This window comes from Erythrolamprus reginae, chromosome 8 (assembly GCF_031021105.1).
Source record: "Erythrolamprus reginae isolate rEryReg1 chromosome 8, rEryReg1.hap1, whole genome shotgun sequence".
Taxonomy (NCBI): Eukaryota; Metazoa; Chordata; class Lepidosauria; order Squamata; family Dipsadidae; genus Erythrolamprus; species Erythrolamprus reginae.
In genome coordinates, this window is record NC_091957.1 from 14,344,306 (window position 1) to 14,365,095 (window position 20,790).

At 45.4% G+C, this 20,790-nt stretch overlaps 2 protein-coding genes across 4 annotated transcripts; one reads left to right on the plus strand and one right to left on the minus strand.

Moving 5' to 3' along the window:
- Positions 1–125: 125 nt before the first annotated feature.
- On the plus strand, positions 126–2,090 carry HDHD3 (haloacid dehalogenase like hydrolase domain containing 3). 3 transcript variants are annotated; one of them, XM_070758216.1, is made up of 2 exons: positions 126–242; positions 1,245–2,090. In XM_070758216.1, the coding sequence occupies exon 2, from the start codon at positions 1,254–1,256 to the stop codon at positions 1,974–1,976; it is 723 nt and encodes a 240-aa protein (XP_070614317.1). In that variant the 5' UTR covers positions 126–242; positions 1,245–1,253; the 3' UTR covers positions 1,977–2,090. The 3 variants fall into 3 exon arrangements, with proteins under 3 accessions (XP_070614317.1, XP_070614318.1, XP_070614316.1); XM_070758217.1 differs by lacking the exon at positions 126–242 and adding an exon at positions 353–862; XM_070758215.1 differs by lacking the exon at positions 126–242 and having other exon boundaries at positions 353–2,090.
- A 5,905-nt stretch (positions 2,091–7,995) lies between these two features.
- On the minus strand, positions 7,996–19,598 carry MYMK (myomaker, myoblast fusion factor). Its single transcript, XM_070758218.1, has 5 exons — positions 19,064–19,598; positions 16,749–16,863; positions 13,289–13,437; positions 10,301–10,417; positions 7,996–8,399 (listed from the first exon to the last, which is right to left on the minus strand). Exons 1-5 carry the CDS (start codon positions 19,196–19,198, stop codon positions 8,253–8,255), a joined length of 663 nt encoding a protein of 220 aa, XP_070614319.1. The 5' UTR covers positions 19,199–19,598; the 3' UTR covers positions 7,996–8,252.
- Between the last annotated feature and the right edge of the window lie 1,192 nt (positions 19,599–20,790).

Below are 20,790 nucleotides of genomic sequence, written 5' to 3' on the forward strand. Positions count from 1 at the left end.
TCCCCGACCGTCCAGTTACAAAAGAACGGGCGGGGGTTTCGCCTCTTCAGGCCGGGAAGGAGGCAAGGAAGAAACGGGAGTAGTTTCTGGGCACAACCGAAAGCCCGAAGGCGCCTCCTCACCAGTTTTCACGAAAGGACTCTGTGCGCATGCGCGTGCGCAAGGACCGGAGATCCCGGGCGGAACGCCTCTCTCCGTGCTTTCGGGTTCCGGAGGACGGAAGTTTTCCCCTTGCAGGCTAGGTGAGAGGCCTGATGGGAGGGGGGACGTGGTGGGGGCTCCGGGAAGGCAAGGCCGTCAGCGGCGCAGGAGAGCGGCCGCCTCCTTGGGAAGCTGGGCGGGGGCAGCGTTGAGCCGGAGGGGTTGGGCGGCGGCGCCCCCTGTCCCGCGGCTCCCCCCTCAGACAGGGGTCGCGGACCTTTGCAACTTTAAGCCCGGCGGACTTCAACTCCCAGAAGTCTCCAGCCAGCTGGAGTCCGCCAGGCTTAAATTTGCCCAGATTGAAGACCCTGAGAGTGAGGGCCACGTGGACACGTCTGAACTCCCCATTTCCTAGATGTTGAATTCTCTCCCCCCCCCCCCCTCCCCGAGATTGTAGGGCCTGATTTCTGCCGTATGGAGAAACCGGACCCTTTCCAGGCCTTGAGCACAAGCGCCTTTCCCGGCTGCTGACTTTGCCAGCTGGGAATATTCTTCAGGCGGATTCTTTTTCATTCAGAGGGCTGTAAAACACCGTGAAGCGGTATTTAAGTTTAAATGCTATTTCTTTTGGGATAGCTACCTGTCCGAGTTTCTCCCTTGGGCCCTAAACGTTGGACAAACAGTTAAATACGAGTCTTTAGGAGAACTGATTTTTAACAAGGTAAGAGAGATCTAACACGATGAAATTCAAGCTAGAGAAATATAAAGTCTCACATTTAGGCAAGAAAAACCAAAAGTACCCATGTAGGCTGGATGAAACCAGGCTTAATAGCAGTAACTGAGAGGGACCTTGAAGGCTTAGTGGACAAGCAGTTAAATAGAAACCACCAATCAAGATCAAGAGAGGTACTATACCACTCTATAAAGCCTTAGTAAGACCACACCTAGGATATTGCATCCAGTTTTGGCAACACACCTGATCAAGAGCTGCAACTCACAGTAACTTGCAGGATGGTTCTAATCTTTGCTGAGCAGGATGTGCTCAGTCCCTGGGAAAACAGGGCAGGATGAGGCCCATTCTTCTCTTTGTTCTGATGCTGCAGGCAGCAGTTATGCTGAGACTTCGTCTTTTGACCTGGGATGTCAAGGACACCCTGCTTCGGTTGCAGGTCACCGTGGGGCAGAGTTACTCCGCCGAGGCCCAGGCCTTTGGCCTTCAGGTACCTGCTGAGGCGCTCAACCGCTCCTTTCCCCAAGCTCATACATCCTATAGCCAGCGTTTCCCCAACTATGGCTTGGGCCAGGGTCTCAGCTCCAAGCAGTGGTGGCTTGGGGTTGTCTTGGAGACCTTCCAGCTTGCCGGAATTCATGACAGTGCTGTTCTCTTGCCCGTTGCTGAAAAACTCTACCGAGATTATAGCAGCCCAAAGAACTGGGAACTGGTCCCAGGTGCCATTGAGATGCTCCAGTGGTGCCAGCAACAGAGTATCCCCATGGCGGTGGTCTCCAACTCTGACCGGAGGGTGGAAGAGATCCTGAGCCGGTGTAACCTCCGACAATATTTTCAGTTTGTCTTAACCTCGGAAGAAGTGGGGTTTGCCAAGCCAGACCGGCGGATTTTTCTGGAAGCCCTTCGCAGTGCCAAGGTGGAACCCCAGTTGGCTGCACACGTGGGGGACCATTACGTGAATGACTACTTGGCTGCTAGGAAGGCTGGGCTACACAGCTTCCTGTTTAAAATGGCAGGGGGGGCAATTGAGAGCGACATGGAGGTGCCAGAAAACCACCTCCTATGTTCGCTTTTAGATCTGCAGGGTCGGATAGAGAAAGGCTAGAAGTAAATGGCTGGATTTTGGCAGTTGTTTCCAGTAGAGGAAATTGCAATTTTAACAAATCTTAACACCGATCCAAAGTAAGTCCAATAAAATCTTATATCCCTGCTTATAAGAGTCTGCATTATCCCTGTCCCATATTTCTTCTATTAGAACAATGGAGTTGGACTTACAGGGTGATGCAAAACGTCTTCGAGAAACGGAGGGGATTTATTTATTTATTTATTTTATTTATTGGATTTGTATGCCGCCCCTCTCCGTAGACTCGGGGCGGCTAACAACAATAATAAAAAACAGCATGTAAATCCAATACTAGAACAACTAAAAAAACCTTATTGTAAAACCAAACATACATACAAACAAACAAACATAGCATGCATAAATTGTAAAGGCCTAGGGGGAAAGAATATTTCAGTTCCCCCATGCCTGATGGCAGAGGTGGGTTTTAAGGAGCTTACGAAAGGCGAGGAGGGTGGGGGCAATTCTAATCTCCAGGGGGAGTTGGTTCCAGAGGGCCGGGGCCGCCACAGACAAGGCTCTTCCCCTGGGCCCCGCCAAACGACATTGTTTAGTTGACGGGACCCGGAGAAGGCCCACTCTGTGGGACCTAACTGGTTGCTGGGATTCGTGCAGCAGAAGGCGGTCCCTGAGATAATCTGGTCCGGTGCCATGAAGGGATTCTAACATGCACATATGTGGTGCCACTCAATTGCTGCCAATAGGAAAAGAAAATGTAACAGGCATAATGGAGTGGGGGGTGGGGAGTGGGGGATATTACTTTGGAGTATTACAGAACAGTTTTCTTATTCCAGACGAATTTACAGACTGAACGTGCAGCTGTGATTGATTTGTGAAAGGTTTCTTGATGTTCCTTCACATGGATTCCCAAAAGTGCTTTTTCAAAAGGCAACTGGATTTCTTTGTTTTTCCCTTGAAAGGAAAAGCAAAGTCCAGTTGACTTTTGAAAAAGCTGTTTTGGTGGAACAATCATGACCGGGATAATTGAGAATGTCTACAGCTGTGGTGGCAAACCTGTGGCACGTGGAGTCATATCAGGACACACGAGGCATTGCCCTATGTGGCCAGCTGATTTTTGGCCCTCCAGAGGGTGGGGGAAAGGCTACTTTCACTCTTCCCAGGCTTAAGGAAAGCCTCCGGAGTCTTTGGATGGTGAAAAACAAGCCCAATGAGCCTAGTGGAAATTCAGAAATGAACTTCTGGTCTGCCTGTTGGATCATTTTTTGAGGCTCTGCAGATTCGGGAGGCTTTCCTGAATCCTGGGGGAGGCAAAAAATGACCCAATGGGCCTACCGGAAGTTTGGAGGCTTCAGTGAGGCTTGCACGTATGCACAAGGATGTGTGTGTGGAGTGCAGGGGTCGGTTGTGCACGCATTTGTGGGGGGCAGGGCATTGCATTATAGGCACGCATGTGCTCATGCCCTTTTGGCACCTGAGCAAAAAAAAAGCTTCGCCATCACTGGTCTATAGACTTTACATGGAATCTTTCAACCCCAGCTCTTTTTCAAGCACCCTAGCATGTTATCTTTTGCTAATGATACAGAGAGGGGGGCCGCCTTTCCTTTTCTTTCTTTTTTCTTTCTTTCTTTCTTTCTTTCTTTCTTTCTTTCTTTCTTTCTTTCTTTCGTAAGCAGTCCTAAAGCAGGAGTCACAAGTTGAATTTTAATGCCAGATCAATAAAAGGTAAGTCCTTCCCTCACCTTCCCAGAATTGGTCTCACACCAAAGTAATGTTTTGATCAGCCATGGCCAGGACTGGGTCAATGGCAGCAAAGGCTTCCTGGTGCCCATAGAGAATGGCATAGGATTCGTGGTGATAAAGCTCACCTTCACCCAGGTCAACCAACACCTGCTGATCATTGTGTGAGGACTTTGGAACCCCAGCAGGAAAAGATCCAGGAGAAGAGATTGTAGCCCCAGAGGGCTTCAGGGCCAGCCCCCTTAATACTGCAATGAGACTAAGAAATGCTTAATTTGTGTGTGTGGATCTTGCACAGGAGGATCCTCAGCCCCTGGGCCAATGACTGAAGCAAGCAGAGTCATCTGGGTCTATCCTCTAGGCCAGTGTTTCCCGACCTTGGCATCTTGAAGAGTTCTGGACTTCAACTCCCAGAATTCCCCAGCCAGCGAATGCTGGCTGGGGAATTCTAGGAGTTGAAGTCCAGATCTCTTCAAGATGCCAAGGTTGGGAAACACTGCTCTAGGCCACCTGGGGGATGAAAGTCAACGTTCTCTTGTCGATGAAAAAGGCCAAGAAGAAGCCAACTCTTTTCTCAGCAATGTGAGCAAAGTGACCAGTGGGAAAATGCCAAGCAGAGTCAGGGAGTTAATATGACACTTTACAAAGATGATCAGGGGTCTGGAGGCTGAATTGCATGGTGAAAACCACTAAGGGAACTACATACATTTAGCCAAAGAGCGGGCTTAGAAGAGACAGGATAGCCATCTTGCAATACTTAAAATGCTGCCGCAGAGAAGAGGAAGTGGGTTTATTTCAAAACAGCATTTTGAACAAGAACCAATGGACAGAAACACTGGAGGGAGATCCAACCTGGAAATAAATCTGACAGAACAATTTATCAGTGGAACAGCTTGCCTCCCAGAGGTGCTCCAGTGCTGAAGGTTTCCAAGAAAAGACAATGTTTTGTCCAGGATGCTATGAGATTCTTACCTTGGGCTGGGAATCGGACTTCAAGGTCCCTTCCAGCCCTAGGGGTCTCTGATTTAACCCATGGTGTGCAAGACTAAGTCGTCAGCCATGGACTTGATCCAGGGCATTGAGTAACCTGGCAACTCCATCGCCAACAGCTCTGCTCTCCCTTATGCAACCAGGCAGCTGGGTGTAAATGAACTTTGTGTTGACCCCAGTGCTGTGCCGGGGTGGGGGGAGCACCTCACCTGAAAGTCTACCTATTAAACAGTACTGAGTAAGGCGGAGAACAGTATCCACTGGGCCCAAAAATTGATTCAGCACCACACATTGTTTCCCACTGACAGGTTCTACTTCAGTCCACTTTAAAAGTTTAAGTTTAATCAGATTTGTATGCCGCCCCTCTCCGCAGACTCGGGGCGGCTCACAGCAATAGCAATACTATGTAAGACAAATCCAATATTTAAATTAATTTAAAAAACCCCACAAGTTAAAACCAATCATACACACTAGCGTACCATGCATAAATTTTATAAGCCTAGGGGGAAGGAACATGTCAATTCCCCCATGCCTGACGACAGAGGTGGGTTTTAAGGAGCTTACAAAAGGCTAGGAGGGTGGGGGCAACTCTGATATCTGGGGGGAGTTGGTTCCAAAGGGTCAGGGCCGCCACAGAGAAGGCTCTTCCCCTGGGTCCCGCCAAACGACATTGTTTAGTTGACGGGACCCGGAGAAGGCCAACTCTGTGGGACCTAACTGGTCGCTGGGATTCGTGCGGCAGAAGGCGGTCCCGGAGATATTCTGGTCCAGTGCCATGAAGGGCTTTATAGGTCATAACCAACACTTTGAATTGTGACCGGAAACTGATCGGCAACCAGTGCAGACTGCGGAGTGTTGGTGTGACATGGGCAAATTTAGGAAAGCCCATGATAGCTCTCGCAGCTGCATTCTGCACGATCTGAAGTTTCCGAACACTTTTCAAAGGTAGCCCCATGTAGAGAGCATTACAGTAGTCGAGCCTCGAGGTGATGAGGGCATGAGTGACTGAGAGCAGTGACTCCCGGTCCAAATAGGGCCGCAACTGGTGCGCCAGGCGAACGTGGGCAAACGCCCCCCTCGCCACAGCTGAAAGATGTTTCTCTAATGTGAGCTGTGGATCGAGGAGGACGCCCAAGTTGCGAACCCTCTCTGAGGGGCTTAGTGACTCCCCCCCCAGGGTGATGGACAGACAGATGGAATTGTCCTTGGGAGGCAAAACCCACAGCCACTCCATCTTATCTGGGTTGAGCTTGAGTCTGTTGACACCCATCCAGACCCCAACAGCCTCCAGGCACCAGCACATCACTTCCATTGCTTCCCCGACAGGACAAGGGGGAGTGGATCTGGGGCCAGACTCCAGCTGGTTCTCACAGGATGATAGGTCATCCCTAGGCCTTAGAGTGGATGGACTGGTGCAGAGCTGCTGCTACTCACTTCCCCAGAACAGCCGAAGTCCAGAGCCATTATGTTGCTGGATGCCTAACTCCTTTGCTTTGTTTTGTGGGGCTGCAGGATCCCCTCCTCTTTGCGCAACAAAAGGGGGGGGGGGGTGTAGCACTGAGTCTTGATGGCAAAGCCCAGCTGGCACCCTCAGGAGGCACTTTTTCTCCCTGAGGTTTGTCTGCAATTTCCATTGTCCCCACAAGATGGCAATGTTGGAGAAGGATGACATTTCCAGTTATGAGGAAGTGTCCCCCCCCCCTCCCCCCCCACCCTTTCCCAGACAGGTCTATCCCGGCAGCCTTGTCTACCCAAATACACAGGCAGCCACTTTTGCAACACACTGTTGAATTTATATTTAACTTTATTTCTTTGTCAGTAAATATAAATTCAACATTTGTGAGAAATGGCTGGGTGTGTGTGTGTGTGTGTGTGTGTGTATACAGTGTATATATATATATATATATATATATATATATATATATATATATATATATATATATATATGTCACATGTTTTTTTGCTGAATTTGAAAATTAAGAGAGACTAGATCTATTTCGGCCTTATTTTGGCCTCATCAGCTAGCCATACCCACTGGGACTTGAACCTGCAACCTTTGCCTTGTAAGGCAGAGAATTATCCTCTAGGCTACAGTATCCAATCCCTTCAGCTCTGCACCAGGGAAGGGTTACATATTTTTGTGTCGAATATACACACACACACAGTAAAATACATGATGAAGGTTATAGAGGAGATACTCATAGTAAAATATATCTAAGAAATAATAGAAAAGAAGATATGGTAATAGATCATATCAAGGAAAGAATAGAAGAAGAGATATAGGAATAGAAGAAAGGTATAGGAGATATAGGAGAGCAATAGGACAGGGGACGGAAGGCACTCTTGTGCACTTGTACTCGCCCCTTACTGACCTCTTGGGAATCTGGATAGGTCAACCATCAGCCCAGATGACCTCCTTCGGTGCAGCTGAAAAATGAACGTTTGGAGGGTGGCTTTGTTGCGGAGGGGGGGGAGAGAGACAGCCACAGGCCTCCAGCTTCAAACCACGCTCCCTTCATTTGGTATATACTCAGTGAAGGGCTACCAAAAATTTTACTACCACACTGTGGGCATGACTTACTTTGTGAATGTGGCTTGATGGTCATGTAACTGGGTGGGAGTGGCTTGACAATCGTGACTTGACCAAGGATTTTCCAAGAACCTCAAAACAATACCCATATCAATGGACTCAAAACAAGCAGGTCATCCAATTCACCCGCATCCTAGAAGTGAGCAGCTATAGAACAGTGAAATGATAGAAACATCTCACGCAGAAGTTTGAAAGCACATCTTGAGCATTGTCCTAAAGGTGCCTTCATGATTAAAATGGCCACTCGCAAAATAATCACTTACTCAAAGGCAACAATCTAAAGTGTTCCTTGCTACTTTCACAGCCTAAGTGAACATCCCAAAATGCTTCATTCCACATAATGGTCTTAACCCTCCTTCCCACAGACTAGCAAACAAAATCAAGGTTTCTGGGAAAACATTAGCTTTCAAGCATTATTCATTTTATTTTCTAGAGCGGGGGTCCCCAAACTTTGCAACTTTAAGACTTGTGAATTTCAACTCCCAAAATTTGAGAACCAGCAAATGCATTTTGTGCTGGCTGAATGCCCCCCTTTTTCCAAAGCACCCCTCAGAGCAGGTGAACAAGTGTTGATTAATGCACTCCAGATACCAGGGCGTTAATTGATTTCTCTAAGAACTGGGTTGAGTCCAGTCCGCAGAAGGAAGCCATTTCTTTCTTTCAGCAACCTGGTGTGTTTAACTTTGGCCTGCAAAAGTAAAGGAGAAGCAGTGTAATGTAGTGCGCTATTCCTTTAATAGATTTATATGCAACTGGTACTTCAGAAGCCAACTTGAGTCCCTACCATTCGAATCACTTAAGAGCAAAGCAGACCTGCATAACATTTGAGCCGAGACGAGCGTGCTGCCAATGGAGAATCCAGGAACCCAGAATTGGATAGGCTGCAAAATTCAGACCTACCAAACATTGCCCATGGTGCTGCTTTTAGTTGCATCTGCAGGCCTGGAGAAAGTCCCTTGATCCTCACACCAGGGGCTGAGCGCTCACACGCAGACGCAGAGAGTAGAGCAGTCCAATTTCGCAGGGGCTCCTCCTTGGCCGGCTTTCTTGTTGACTTTGGGCAGCAGGAGGACAAAAGACATGGCCAGAGCACAGTGGTAGAAGCTATGTACATAGGTGTAATCCCAGTCCTAGGAAAAGGCAGAATTGGTCAACATCAGCATCAACAAAGCCCACACCTTATTCTCTGTATTCTGGATCTCTGCTGCATTTGTGGAATGGAAAAAAAAAAGCTTCATCCAGCTGTCAAAAATCCATATGCAGAAAACATTTAACCAGTGGTGAGATTCAAATAATCTAACAACCGGTTCCTTATCCGGGAACTGGGTGGTCATATGACTGGGTGGGATGTAGCCCTCTGGACATCACTCATGTGAAAGGCATAGAAACATAGAAGACTGACGGCAGAAAAAGACCTCATGGTCCATCTAGTCTGCCCTTATACTATTTTCTGTATTTTATCTTAGGGTGGATCTATGTTTATCCCAGGCATGTTTAAATTCAGTTACTGTGGATTTATCTACCACGTTTGCTGGAAGTTTGTTCCAAGGATCTACTACTCTTTCAGTAAAATAATATTTTCTCATGTTGCTTTTGATCTTTTCCCCAACTAACTTCAGATTGTGTCCCTTTGTTCTTGTGTTCACTTTCCTATTAAAAACACTTCCCTCCTGGACCTTATTTAACCCTTTGACATATTTAAATGTTTCCATCATGTCCCCCCTTTTCCTTTTGTCCTCCAGACCAGTGTTTCCCAACCTTGGCCACTTGAAGTTATTTGGACTTCAACTCCCAGAATTCCCCAGCCAGCATTTGCTGACTGGGGAATTCTGGGAGTTGGAGTCCAGATATCTTCAAGTGGCCAAGGTTGGGAAACACTGCTCCAGACTATACAGATTGAGTTCATTAAGTCTTTCCTGATACGTTTTATGCTTAAGACCTTCCACTATTCTTGTAGCCTGTCTTTGAACCCGTTCAATTTTGTCAATATCTTTTTGTAGGTGAGGTCTCCAGAACTGGACACAGTATTATTCCAAATGTGGTCTCACCAGCGCTCTATATAGCAGGATCATAATCTCCCTCTTCCTGCTTGTCATACCTCTAGCTATGCAGCCAAGCATCCTACTTGCTTTCCCTACCGCCTGACTGCACTGCATCTCATCTGGCCCAGCCTCTCTTTGCCATGCCTGGCCCCACCACTCCCAGCCACTCCTGGTCAAGCCTGGCCGCTCACCTCAACTGAGCAGGTAGTTTTCAAATAACCAGAATGCTCACCTTGTGCAAATAAATAAGAAACATCTTGACTTCAAGCCTGATGCACCATGCAAAGTATTACTGCTCATTCTAGTCTCCTTTCCTACTAACAGGACCTTCCCAGATTGTAATTTCTACAACCTTTCTTGTCTTTTGCGTCATTCTATGGGAGATTATTCTGAAATGTTATCTGTGATGTTTGCAGCTTTACAGGTTTGTTTCCTCCAACCCTGTTTTCACATCCAATTCTTACAAGTAATTTTGATATTCCTTCCTTTTAAACATAGTAGTGGTTACAGTGCTGACCTACAGTGGGGGGGGGAGTATTTAATCAGACACCAATTGTGCAAGTTCTCCCACTTAAAAAGATGAGAGAGGCTTGTAATTGACATCATAGGTAGACCTCAACTATGAGAGACAACATGAGAAAATACATCCAGAAAATCACATTTAACAAACTTAAACAGGTGCCATTCCTACAGGTAATGAGTGGGGACAGAGGAACCTCTTAAAGAAGAAGTTACAGGTCTGTGAGAGCCAGAAATCTTGCTTGTTTATAGGTGACCAAATACTTATTTTCCACCATAATTTGCAAAGAAATTCGTTAAAAATCAGACAATGTGATTTTCTGGATGTGTTTTCTCATGTTGTCTCTCATGGTTGAGGTCTACCTATGATGTCAATTACAGGCCTCTCTCATCTTTTTAAGTGGGAGAACTTGCACAATTGGTGTCTGACTAAATACTTTTTTGCGTTTTGACCGGACAACCTTACCTACCTCAAAGAAAAACCTCAGCATTACAGCCAAGGCCCCAAAGCAGAAACCGGGCCCGACCTGCTGCGTGTAGACGCTCTTATCTGGATAAAGCCCTTTCTTCTCCTTCATCTTTTGCAGCTGGAGAGAGAAGAGAGATTGCTGGTTGGTTGGTTGGTTGGTTGGTTGGTTGGTTGGTTGGTTGGTTGGTTGGTTGGTTGGTTGGTTGGTTCATTCATTCATTCATTCATTAATTAGATTTGTATGCCGCCCCTCTCCAAAGACTCGGGGCGGCTAACAACAATGAAAAGACAATGAAAACAAATCTAATATTAAAAATAATCTAAAAAACCCCAATTTAAAGAACCACTCATACATACAAGCATACCATGTATAAATTCTATAAGCCTAGGGAGAAGTGAAATTTCAATTCCCCCATGCCTGACGACAGAGGTGGGTTTTAAGGAGCTTGCGAAAGGCAAGGAGGGTGGGGACAACTCTGATATCTGGGGGAGCTGGTTCCAGAGGGTCGGGGCCGCCACAGAGAAGGCTCTTCTGGGTCCCACCAAACGACATTGCTTAGACTTTTTTCTCCAGTCCAATTAAACCGTGGTGACACATAAAGAATTCCATCAAGCAGTTTTACTTGTAGGGACATATTTTGTATCCCTCCAAATCTTATTAGAATATAGAGTTACGCTGAAATGTGGGGTCCAGTGGGGTTGCCAGTTAGGACTTTTTATTACCTGCTAAGAGAATTCAGTTTCTGTTCAATTTTGCTAAGTTGGGAATGGGGTGGGGCTAATATATGGGAGTGGGTTAATTTGTGAAGTCCTTAAGTTGGAGCTCCACCCCAAGGCTACACTGCTCTTTGCAGGCCCCCAATGAAACCTGCTGGACATACCAGGTTCCCACTTGAAGACATTCAAAGAAGGAATTATAATTCCAAGCTCAAATCATCCATTCTGTTAGAAAGTTCCTTCCACTTCTCCCAGTAGAATGTACTTCCTATCATCTAAATCCATTATCCTGGAAAAGACATTGATGGTGGCCTTTCTCACTACAGCATTTTTTCTGATAATTAGAGAATACCGTCATGTTCCCCCATTCAAGCCTCTTTTCTAATGGTGAAACATCTCCCGGACTTCATTCTCTCTTCACCATTCCTAGTTTTTTGATTATCATCTTTTTCTTGGTCCAATCAAGATCATTTTGAAATTTATTTCAGTTCTGAGCCTTTCCCCCACCCTAACAATGAGATGTATTCTAGATCATGGGTGTCAAACTCAATTTCATTGAGGGGCATATCAGGGTTTTGTTTGATCTTAGGGGGAGGGGGCATGGCCAGGGCGGGCGTGCCCAACTCAACATCACTCATGTTGGAGTGCCTGTGGTGGCCCAAGCTCTCAGTCAGCAAAAATGGGCTCCTGAGGTCAGCTAAACAGAGCTTGGGAGGGCTGCCCATGGCCCTCGCCCATGGCCTTTCGTAAACTTCTTAAAACCCACCTCTGCCGTCAGGCATGGGGGAACTGAGACATCCCCCCTGCCTATGTAGCTGTATGTATGATATGTTTGTGTGTATGCTTTTATATATATACATATACATGGGAAGAAACCCGAATATACCAAGACCATCATATATATATATACATACATACATACACACAAACATATCATACATACATGTGTGTGTGTCACATGGTTTTTTTGCTGAATTTGAAAATTAAGGGAGACTAGGATAGATCTATTTCGGCCTTATTTTGGCCTCATCAGCTAGCCATACCCACTGGGACTTGAGCCTGCAACCTTTGCCTTGTAAGGCAGAGAATTATCCTCTAGGCTACAGTATCCAATCCCTTCAGCTCTGTACCAGGGAAGGGTTACATATTTTTGTGTCGAATCACCCTGGTGTATTGAAGGAACATCACAGCTCCTTATTTGCCTCTCGGCCCAACCCAGGGCCATTTCCAAGGCAGTTAATTTTATTGATAGCCGACAATTCTATCTGTATGTGTCACATGTTTTTTTTTTTTGCTGAATTTGAAAATTAAGGGAGACTAGGATAGATCTATTTCGGCCTTATATTGGCCTCATCAGCTAGCCATACCCCACTGGGACTTGAACCTGCAACCTTTGCCTTGTAAGGCAGAGAATTATCCTCTAGGCTACAGTATCCAATCCCTTCAGCTATATATATATACTGGGGGTTTTAGGCTTTTTAATGTAAAATTGTTATTTTAAACTTTAATATTAGATTTGTTACTGTATATTGTTTTTATCATTGCTGTGAGCCGCCCCGAGTCTGCGGAGAGGGGCGGCATACAAATATAATAAATAATAATAAATAATAATAATTTTCGGCTGTGAGGGCCACCTGCAACTCTTTGCCAGAGAAAACATGGCCCTCCCCAGCTCCATTTTCTCTGGCAGGCACACCAGGGGCTGTCCCTTGGCTGTTTCCAAAGCAGTCCCATGGGCCAGATGTAAGGACCCTGCAGGCTGCATCTGTCCCCTGGGCCTTGAGTTTGACACCCCTGTTCTAGATGATCATTTTTGCTTCTAGTTTGATTAATTGCTCAGAGGACACCACTGGGGGCTGCAAAAGCTGCAAATGTTGCCCATTCATGAAATGAAGCCACAGTAGGACACTGTTCTAATAGAACGGTAGTTGGTGGTGATTGGGAGTATCCTATCCACACTTTTATCAGGAAACTAATCCCTCCCTGAAATTGGGATACTTTTATTTTTAAATTCTATTCCTTTTTTAAAAAAAATACTTTATTAATTTTTTCATTAAAAAAACATACAGACATACAAACATTTAAACACATAGTAGGGGTTACAATTACCCCTCTCTTTTTAGAAGTTAATTTTTAATACAGAAAAAAGAATATATTCTTAAATCATTAAGTCAACATGTTAGTCTAAATTCTATTCTTAAGTTCTTAGATTTCAATCAAAGTGACTCTTCTGTGCCAGCCCTTTTGTACTATGACAAAAATGTGGCCTCACCCATTTGACCGTTATGATGAGAACTGCTGTGCCAATCGGTCCAGAGTAGACACCATATCCCCATCGGTCCTGGTAGATCCTGACAGCTATGGTAAGCACTCCAAACATCACCAAAGTTGATCGTTTGGGTTCGTCAAACTCTGCCAGAGCTAATAAAATGACAAGAATTGAAGGACAACGTCATTTAAAATTGCAACTCTTACCAGTACGCTTTTAAAAGTTCCTTGGAACAGCACCTAGTTGATCTGATTAAAAAATAATAATAAAAGGTTGGTTAGATCTGGTTGGTGCTTCCGTGGAGCCAGTTGGAGAAAGGGAGGCTAATGGGGAACCTCCAAGGTTTTAATATCAGGGGCTGCCACAGTGAAGGCCAGATAAGGAATAATTAATGGAAACTAAACAGGGAGATAGTCAATCTGGAAATAACGAGAAATCTCTAACAGTGGAATCAACCACTCAACAAAAGTTGCCTTCAGAAGTTGTGGGAGATTCATCACTGGAGGCTTTCAAGAAGAAACTGGAGTGCCATCTGTCAGAAATTGTGTAAGGTCATTCATTCATTCATTCATTCATTCATTCATTCATTCATTAGATTTGTATGCCGCCCCTCTCCGTAGACTCGGAGGCTCACAACAACAATAAAACAATATACAACAAATCTAATAAATAAATAAATTTAAAAGTCACTAAAAAAACCCTTATTAAAAAGCAAAAACATACACACAAACATAACCATAACTGACCTGATGGAATATCATCTTAATTATTTCCTATATTTTTTGCACTCTATAACTTTGGCCTTCTCCGGGTCCCGTCAACTAAGCAATGTCGGTTGGCGGGACCCAGGGGAAGAGCCTTCTCTGTGGCGGCCCCGACCCTTTGGAACCAACTCCCCCCAGATATCAGAGTTGCCCCCACCCTCCTAGCCTTTCGTAAGCTCCTTAAAACCCACCTCTGTCATCAGGCATGGGGGAATTGACATGTTCCTTCCCCCTAGGCTTATAAAATTTATGCATGGTACGCTAGTGTGTATGATTGGTTTTTAACTTGTGGTGTTTTTTTTTTAATTAATTTAAATATTGGATTTGTCTTACATTGTATTGCTATTGCTGTGAGCCGCCCCGAGTCTGCGGAGAGGGGCAGCATACAAATCTGATTAAACTTAAACTTAAACTTAAACCATGCATAAACTGTATAGGCGAGGGGGAGATGTCTCAATTCCCCCATGCCTGACAGCAGAGGTAGGTTTTAAGGAGTTTACGAAAGGCAAGGAGGGTGGGGGCAACTCTAATCTCCGGGGGGAGCTGGTCCCACCAAATGACATTGTTTAGTCGACGGGACCCGGAGAAAGCCAACTCTGTGGGACCTAACCAGTTGCTGAGATTCGTGTGGCAGAAGGTGGTCCCGGAGATAGTCTGGTCCGATGCCATGAAGGGCTTTATAGGTCATAACCAACACTTTGAATTGTGACCGGAAACTGATCGGCAACCAATGCAGACTGTGGAGTGTTGGTGTAACATGGGCATACCTAGGGAAGCCCATGATTGCTCTCGCAGCTGCATTCTGCATGATCTGAAGTTTCCGAACACTCTTCAAAGGTAGCCCCATGTAGAGAGCATTACAGTAGTCGAACCTCGAGGTGATGAGGGCATGAGTGACTGTGAGCAGTGAGTCCCGGTCCAGATAGGGCCACAACTGGTACACCAGGCGGACCTGGGCAAACGCCCCCTCACCACAGCTGAAAGATGGTTCTCTAAGCTGTGGATCGAGGAGGACGCCCAAGTTGCGGACCCTCTCTGAGGGGGTCAATAATTCCCCCCCAGGGTTATGGACAGACAGATGGAATTGTCCCTGGGACGCAAAACCCACAGCCACTCCGTCTTATCAGGGTTGAGTTTGAGTCTGTTGACACCCATCCAGACCCTAACAGCCTCCAGGCACTGGCACATCACTTCCACTGCTTCGTTGACTCGACATGGGGTGGAGATGTACAGCTGGGTATCATCGGCATACTGATGATACCTCACCCATGCCCCTGGATGATCTCACCCAGCGGTTTCATGTAGATATTAAATAGTAGGGGGGAGAGGACCGACCCCTGAGGCACCCCACAAGGGAGAGCCCTCAGGGTCGACCTCTGACCCCCACCGACCCAAACCGACTGCGACCGACCGGAGAGGTAGGAGGAGAACCACTGCAAAGCAGTGCCCCCCACTCCCACTCCAGCCGGCGCAGAAGGATACCATGGTCGATGGTATCGAAAGCCGCTGGTAAATAAATAAATAAAACCTAGAGCAGAGCTCAGGGACTTGAGGCACTCTTTCTTCTTCCCTTCTTTCTTCCGTCCTATGTGATCAGATAGAATCAGCATGTCTCTTAGACAAGGCTACACGATTGGACCCAGGAAACATGACTTTCCTTAGGAACAGCAGCACCCAACAGCCCCAACTCAGATCCCTCTTTTAGATGGACCTTGAAGACCTAACGCGGATCCTGGCTTTGGCTTAGAGCAGTGGTTCTCAACCTTTCTAATGCCGCGACCCTTTAATACGGTTACTCATGCTGTAGTGACCCACAACCATAAGTCTAGCACCAATTCTCCCAACAGAGCTTGAAGCTGATTGGCAGGGAGGTCAGAGGGACACCCCCACTGTCAACGCCTGATTAGTTGGATTGTAAAAATATACTGCTCGAAGAAATAAAGGGAACACTCAAATATCACATCCTAGATCTGAATGAGTGAAATATCCTCCTGGAATACTTTGTTCTGTACAAAGGTGAATGTCCACAACAACATGTGAAATTGATTGTCCATCAGTGTTGCTTCCTAACTGAATAGTTTGATTTCACAGAAGTTTGATTTATCTTGGAGTTATATCGAATTGTTTAAGTGTTCCCTTTATTTTTTTGAGCAGTATATTTTTACAATCCAACTAATCAGGCGTTGACAGTGGGGGTGTCCCTCTGACCTACCTGCCAATCAGCTTCAAGCTCTGTTGGGAGAATTGGGGCTAGACTTATGGTTACTTAAGATACTTTGATTTATCTTGGAGTTATATTGTGTTGTTTAAGTGCTCCCTTTATTTTTTTTGAGCAGGGCGGCAGAATAGAAATTTAGAAATTTACCTTTTCTCATGGTCTTAGGCAACCCCTGTGAAACGGTTGTTTGACCCCCAAAGGGGTCCCGACCCCCAGGTTGAGAACCACTGGCTTAGAGATAAGGGCACTCCATCTGAGAGGGGTGGGTTTGTGTTGCTTCCACAATCTGCTTTGTTTTGTGGTCTGGCATATTTTATTTTCCAAAATAGAGAACAACCGTGTTGAAAGGGGCCGTAGACTAGAGAAAGATTGCAAAGAATATCCTAGGCAGTTTGGGTTGTTCCCTTCTCCTTCAGATGTCCTTAGAGCCTCTCTCCCCAACACACACACCTACTCAAAAGAAACAGCCCTTCTGGCTTACCAATCAGTGAGACCCACATGGATAAGGCGGTTCCAAAGATGCTGAAATATTGCAGCAGATCGTACTTCATGAAACAAAGGAAGGTGAGCCCGGGGCCTTCACAAGCATGGCAGACCTGGTGGGAAACAGTGGCTTGTTTATTTCCAGAGTTTCTGTGATAAAAAATTGCAATTTTAAAAAGTTGCATCGGAAGTTGCCCTTTACTTTGTCAGGTTATTCCAGAGAGTTGGTGCCATGGCAGAAAAGATCCTGATCATCTGTGGACAAAAGCTCAGAGGACAGAGGTGAGTTGTAAGATACTTTGCAATTTATGTCATTGGAAACTGAAAGCAGTTCTGAAACGAGAATGTTAACCCATGCAGAACTTGAACTTGCCCTCCAGAAACCCAGGCAGAACTTGCCCTCCAGCTCCTTGCCTGGCTTGACTGTTTTTTAAAAAATCCTTTAATTAGGTTTGCATGCTCCTGACCCACCTGGACCAGAGGCCTTCTTCAGAAATAAACAGTTGGGTGTTTTAATGGATAAAAAAAGGAGTCACCACTATGCAGGAACTGTATGTTAACAGTTTTCTGTTCCATTTCTCTCAGATGTGCAGACTACTGTTTTGGAAAGAGCTCCAACCAATGCACTGGGGAGAAAGATAGGTGGGTGGGTGGGTGGGTGGGTGGGTGGGTGGGTGGGTGGATGGATGGATGGATGGATAGATAGATAGATAGATAGATAGATAGATAGATAGATAGATAGATAGATAGATAGATAGATAGATAGATAGATAGATAGATAGATAGATAGATAGATGTGTGAGAGGGAGGGAGGGAGAGAGTTAAAGAGTTGAAATGGTTTCCACGAAAACTTCGCCTATGAACATCCTGCAACACCAAATAAAGCAGAAGAGTTGGAAAGGACCTTGGAGGTCTTCTAGTCCAACCCCCTGCTTAGGCAGGAAACCCTATGTACCTGGTTGCTTCTAGTGGCACCAAAAACCTTCTGTAAAACTATCCTTGGTATTTAGATTAGATTAGATTAGATTTATTGGATTTATATGCCGCCCCTCTCCGAAAGCTCGGGGCAGCTCACAACAATAATTAAAAAAACAGTACACAATAACAAATCCAATGCCCACCAATCTAATTACAATTTAAAATTAGTAATTTCATAAAATAATCCCAATATATATAAAAAACAGGCACACAGTCAATCAATCAACAAAACAGCATGGGCAAGGGGGAGGTGTTTTAGTTCCCCCATGCCTGACGGCAGAGGTGGGTCTTAAGGAGTTTACGAAAGGCAGAGAGGGTGGGGGCAATCCTAATCTCAGGGTGGAGCTGGTTCCAGAGGGTTGGGCCCCCCACAGAGAAGGCTCTTCCCCTGGGTCCCGCCAGATGACATTGTTTAATCGACGGGACCCGAAGAAGGCCGACTCTGTGGGACCTAACCGATCGCTGGGATTCGTGCTGGGATTTCCCTTCTTGTATGTAAAGGATTTCCCTAGGCTGTTAAACAACTTGCTTTTTTTCAGAGCATGAAAGGCAAAGGTCCCTGGTTGAACTGAGACTTGGTTCAAAATCTATCTATCTATCTATCTATCTATCTATCTATCTATCTACCTACCTACCTACCTACCTACCTACCTACCTACCTACCTACCTAATTAATAATAATAATAATAATAATAATAATAATAATAATAATAATAATAATATCTATCTATCAGATTTCTATGCCGCCCTTCTGAGACTCATCCAGAATTTAACAATCGTAGCCTGTTACAGCAAAAAGAACAAGCCTCAGATGAGTGTTATTACAGGGGGGGAGATATTAAGTAAATATATTGTGAGAAAAAGATAGATGAAAAAAAGCACACAGCAGTTACATACATTATTTTCATCCAATAATAATAATAATAATAATAATAATAATAATAATAATAATAATAGTAATAGTAATAATAGTAATAATAGTAATAATAATAGTAATAATAGTAATAGTATTATAATAATAGTAATAGTAATAATAATAATAATAATAATAATAATAATAATAATAATTTATTAGATTTGTATGCCGCCCCTCTCTGCAAACTTGGGGTGACTCACAATAAGAAAACAGTATACAATAAACAAATTTAATAGTTAAAAGAAGAAGAAATAACTAAAAGCCCATTATATAAAACCATACAACACAAGCACACCATACATAAAACTATATAAGCCTGGGGGAAATGTCTCAATTCCCCCAAGAATACACACTCGCCCTCTCTCTTTTTCATGAATGAGAATTCTTTGCTAAAAGGGTTAGTGGGAAGGAGGACTTACCAAGACAAAGAACATGGTGAAGAAGTAGACCATGGCCTCCATGTGGAACTGCCTCTTGGCTGCGATGCTGATGGTGGGGAGGAAAACCAGGCTGCTGACGGTGGGCAGGAGGAACTTGGCAGCTAAAGAGCCCATTGGGAGGAAAGCAGCTCCTACCCCCCTGAGGGCTGCCTGGGAGACTGGGGAGACAAGGCCAGGCCCTGGGTATGCTGGGGAGGGAAGGCAGCTGGGACTGAGGACAGAGGCCTCACATGCCTCTCTACTCTAAAGAACAGCTGCTGGGAGCCCACCGGCTGCTCCTGTTCTTGGGTTCCACTTGAACAAATGGCCCCTTCCGTCTCCCAGGAGGAGGCTTCCCTCTGGAGCCAGCTGTCTTTGGAGCAACTTTGGAGCAAATGGGGGGGAGAGGAGGAAGAGGAGGAGGAGATGATGATGATGATGATAATGGTGATCACACTTGCTTGTTGACTGAGCCTTTTGGAACAAAGTGGGGCAAATGCAGGAGGAGGAGAGATCCAAGATCTGGCCCAGGGCAGAAGTAGATTTTATCTGCGGAGGGTTCTTCTCTCCCCACCCCCAAAGGAAAAAAAGGTCCTTGCTCCAAGGAGATTTTGGGAGGGGTTGCTGAGGACAGACTCCCGGGCACGTGGTTCTCAGCTGCCTGGCCCCAAAGGACCAGATGCTCTCCTGCCTTGTCAAATCTGTTTCCCGGCCTCTTTAGGAGCTCGCTACTAGGCACAGCAAAGTACCAGACGGCATCCTATATAAGGAAATACAAATGCAAGTAAAACACAATTAAGACATGGGACAATGTAATGACATAAATTCCAAAGCTTTATTCTTTCTTATTTATCAGATATGTACAGTATGCCAACCAACTCCCAACCTAAAAAAAAAACCCTTAAAATAAAAACAAGAATTATTTGTTTGTTTGTTTGCTTGTTTGTTTGTTTACTTACTTACTTACTTACTTACTTACTTACTTACTTACTTACTTACTTACTTACTTACTTACTTACTTACTTACTTACTTACTTACAATATGTGCCGCCCCTCTCCGAGGACTCAGAATAACTCATGTAGAAGGGATCTTGGAGGTTTTCTAGTCCAACCCCGTGGTCAAGCAGGGAACTGTATGCTACTAATTAATTCACCATTAAGTAATTGTATACCTATTCAAAAACATTATGAACTACAGTGGTACCTCTACTTAAGAACGCCTCTACTTAAGAACTTTACTAGATAAGAACCGGGTGTTCAAGATCTTTTTGCCTCTTGTTAAGAACCATTTTCTACTTAAGAACCTGAGCCTGGAAAAATTTCCCAGGAAATTTGAGAGTGGCACAAGGCCTGACCGGTTTCCTGCCATTCCCCCTTTAATCCAGGCCATTTTGGGCTTTTCTGGGCTGCCAGAGGAGCCTTTCGGTGGCGCTTAAGGAGGCTTTGGCAGTCCAGAGCGAATAAAGCATTTTCCTTTCTCTGGGGGCTTGAAGAGTGAATAAACCACTTCGCTGCGGTGACTCCCTCGCGCTGCCTCCCACATACCCGGTGCAAGGTTGCCTCCCCGAGCAAAAGGGGGCGCTTTGCCCTGTCCAAATCAACTCAGCTTCAGCCAAACCGAGCAGTCACCGCAGTGAAGGAAAGGCACCGGCTACAAAGTGAGCGAGCGAAAGGAGAGGGGAACCCTTCAGCATGGGAAGGAAGAGGAAGCAGGTAGCAGCAGCAGC

What these genes read in the sequence shown, in the direction of transcription:
- MYMK (XM_070758218.1), bottom strand. Translation starts at nt 19,198, where the DNA reads ATGGGCTCTTTAGCTGCCAAGTTCCTCCTGCCCACCGTCAGCAGCCTG. An exon ending in TCATCATAACGGTCAAATGG is followed by an intron (nt 10,418 to 13,288) that starts GTGAGGCCACAT and finishes TTCTCTCTCCAG; the next exon opens with CTGCAAAAGATGAAGGAGAA. An exon ending in TGCTGAGGTTTTTCTTTGAG is followed by an intron (nt 8,400 to 10,300) that starts GTAGGTAAGGTT and finishes GCCTTTTCCTAG; the next exon opens with GACTGGGATTACACCTATGT.
- HDHD3 (XM_070758215.1), top strand. Translation starts at nt 1,209, where the DNA reads ATGAGGCCCATTCTTCTCTTTGTTCTGATGCTGCAGGCAGCAGTTATG.